At 37.4% G+C, this 3,213-nt stretch overlaps 1 protein-coding gene across 1 annotated transcript in view; it reads left to right on the forward strand.

Annotated features, from left to right (window-relative positions):
- The window catches only part of TECPR1 (tectonin beta-propeller repeat containing 1), a gene marked incomplete at its 3' end in the record, with an annotated part of 20,682 nt that extends 18,087 nt beyond the window's left edge, over positions 1-2,595 (forward strand). Inside the window, exons 20-23 of the mRNA XM_010164306.1 lie at positions 591-726; positions 1,069-1,161; positions 1,909-2,015; positions 2,476-2,595. Of these exons, the coding sequence (XP_010162608.1) occupies positions 591-726; positions 1,069-1,161; positions 1,909-2,015; positions 2,476-2,595 (456 nt within the window). The remainder of the gene's footprint in view (positions 1-590; positions 727-1,068; positions 1,162-1,908; positions 2,016-2,475) is intronic.
- Positions 2,596-3,213: the final 618 nt, after the last annotated feature.

Raw genomic sequence — 3,213 nt, forward strand, 5'->3', positions numbered from 1 at the left:
AGGAATACTTACTGCCTACACATGCTGAAACACCAAATTAGGTTTGATGGGCACTGATTTTAAGCTATATTTACAACAGGGAAAAAATCTTAACAATATACTGTAGTGGAATTTGGAGAAAATCTGCAAGAAGTTGAAAATTTATATGAATTTTTTTTTCTTCCTGTTCAGTCAGTTGCAATAGCACAGATCTGTAAGGCACTGCAACAGCAAGAACTGGAATACTATGCCTGCAATCTGCAGCTCCATATCAGCTGTTTTTTGTGAGACTGTTGTTCTGTGTAATCAAAACCGAGTGATTATTAAAAAAAAGACTCTAGCCTAGCTAGTCAGAGACATATAGGTGTGCCTAAATTCCAGTGATTTAATCAGAAAAGGCCCTGTTACAGTCCAACAATTTTCAGAGAGTTACATATCCAAGTATCTTTGAGGATCAGAGACCTTGTTTCTCTTCAGTTTTAAAGTCATGTAAGAATTACTCTTCAGAATACTGTTCACTATCTAGGATTTTCCCATTTGGCAATAATCAGCAGTATTTTGTTGTGGAGTTTTAACTATTGCTTCATAATTCATCTTCCATGATTTGTTAGGGAACATCCTGGCTGCATGTGGGAACGGATCAGCCCTTCATTTCCATCTCAATTGGAGCATTTTACCAAGTGTGGGCTATTGCTAGAGATGGTTCTGCCTTCTATCGGGGTTCAGTGTCTCCAAAAAAACCTGCAGGTGAGTACTTGTCCTTTTTTGTACAGTTTTCATCTTATACATTGTGTAAGCTCTGCTACATTGCCGTGGCTGAGAAGGACAAATCTGTTTAGAAGAGGTCTTTCCAACAGTTGTGCAAAACAACACATATGAGTAATACTCATAATTATAGCAGTTAGTTTGCTTTTTACTTGTGTGATTTAAAGTATTTGTTTCTAAAAATAAGCTAGTAAAAATATATTGAGTGCAATATCATTCACAGCTTTCTTGCACAGCTGTGTATTTCAGCTGCAGCCATTTCTAAGATTTCTCATACATAATTACCTTTTCTAAATGTTTTACTCAAGTGTTTCTGACTTTTAGGTGATTGTTGGTACCATATTCCTTCACCTCAAAAACAAAAGTTAAAACAAGTCTCAGTAGGACGAACATCCGTGTTTGTGTTGGATAAAAATGGTAAAGATTTTTTTAATTTTTTTTATCAATGTTACAAAAAATAAATCAGTATATATCAGATTGATTTAAAAAGGAGAGGCTAAGTCAGAGCTTCTGAGGGTTGCTCCAAGAGGAGTAATATTTCATATTCAAAGAGACGGAGTAGGCAGCCCATGTAATTACTGGTTCTGAAGACTTGGTTTTTGTTGTATCTGATGGTGCTCTATATAGCAACAGTCCAGCATCTATGCTGTTACTTTGTGAGGGAAGAGCCACATGAATCTCAAAGAAAAGAACTGCATGGAAGGATTTGTCTGAAACCTTAAAACATGTATAACTGAATAGTACCTTCTTGTAAAACCTAGAAAGAGCACCATCATTGCAAGATAAATCATGAAACATCCTTTTGTAAAAGAAACAAGCCTTTAACACCAGTCTCCTTCAGCATTCTTATTCTCATTTGTTTTACTTCTCTAGTGCATAGTTCTTTATATGAACATTTTTCTCCAAGAAATTTTCTAAAACAAAGTATGTTTTTGCTGTTTTCTAGAAAAATTACAAAGAATAACTATAGAAATAGAAATTCTAGAGTAGGAACTTTGTTGTCCACTGTAATGCATTAGTCAAAACCATAATACACTTCCACAGACCACAGAAAGTATAAACCACTGCTGTAGAAAGTGTTAACTCCTGATTTGTTATCTTGTTGAACAGCACTTTATACAAAGCAGACATTCTGAGCTGTAACCAGGACTATTTATTTTATAGGTAATCTTTGGTACCGGCAAGGTATCACACCCAGCTACCCTCAGGGATCTACTTGGGATCATGTTTCAAATAATATCCGTAAAATGTCTGTAGGGCCCCTGGACCAGGTGTGTATTAAGCTTCCTTGTATCTCATTAGTTTATTAAAAATTATGCTTAGCATACTTGTGTACTTAATTTAAATGTTAACACTTCAGAATTATTTTTGTTTAACTGTACTTGTTCCACAAGGTGGTTGTCTAAATGCTGGCATCATGCCAATGAAATAGTGCTGCAGCCAGCCTTTTGCTGTAAAAAGCTTAGTTAATTTTTTTTCCTTTTTTTTTTTTAAATGAGGCTATTTTATATATTTAATCTCTTTCCTGCAAAGTCTTACTATCTGGCAATGTTCTAATTATAACACTGGGATCTGGTTGTTTGTTTGGGTGCATCTCTGACTAAATCAGAGCAGTTTGGGCCTGTTCAGGATCAACACTAATTTCTGAAAGCAGTCAAACAGACGTACCATTTTCATGTCTGGGAAGAGCAGCGTGAAGAGCACATTTTATTGCCTCTTTGCTTCCTCAAGGTCTGGGTGATAGCTGACAAAGTGCAAGGAAGTCACAGTTTGAGCTGCGGGACAGTCTGCCACCGGACTGGTGTTCAGCCAATGGAACCTAAAGGCCTGGCCTGGGATTACGGTATCGGGGTAAGTGCCGGGGGGTAACGCTGCCCACAGGCTGTGCACGAGAGGACAGCGCCGTCCTGCCCGGCTGGCCAGCTTCTAAAGCTTCCGTGTACCTGCAGGACACTGACCTTTGCTCTTCAGTTTTAGGTTCCTTTTTCAAGTTAATATAAGGGGTTATATAATATAGCTGGGAAGTCACATATCGGCATTTGATAACTATTCATTTTAAATAGGTAATTTAAAAGTGATAATGGAAAAATCAGTAAAGTAAGTACCATTTTTACAAGTCTGTAAATGATTGTTCCTCGTTGTTGTTACCTGTATTACCCTCGATGTTTTCAGAAAGGCTGTTTCAAGGTTGTGGCCTGTTCTAAGTTGATGGAAAACCTGCAGTGGCTCTGTTATGAACACCCGACCCCTGTAATAAAAATAATCCTCAAGCTTACTGCCTATATATCTCACTGTCAGGGAGGTGTGTTGTGTTGTGTTTCGTTTTACAAGGAGCCTTTTTTCTGATTCAGCCCAGAGCAGGATTACTTTCCTCATGGATAAATAATATAATACTAGTAGTGCACATACGGCGTCACACCAGATACTGTACTGGCCAAGTGAAGTTTCTCCTTTTATATTTCTTTTATA

This window comes from Antrostomus carolinensis, unplaced genomic scaffold (assembly GCF_000700745.2).
Source record: "Antrostomus carolinensis isolate BGI_N321 unplaced genomic scaffold, ASM70074v2 scaffold50843, whole genome shotgun sequence".
Classification (NCBI taxonomy): domain Eukaryota; kingdom Metazoa; phylum Chordata; class Aves; order Caprimulgiformes; family Caprimulgidae; genus Antrostomus; species Antrostomus carolinensis.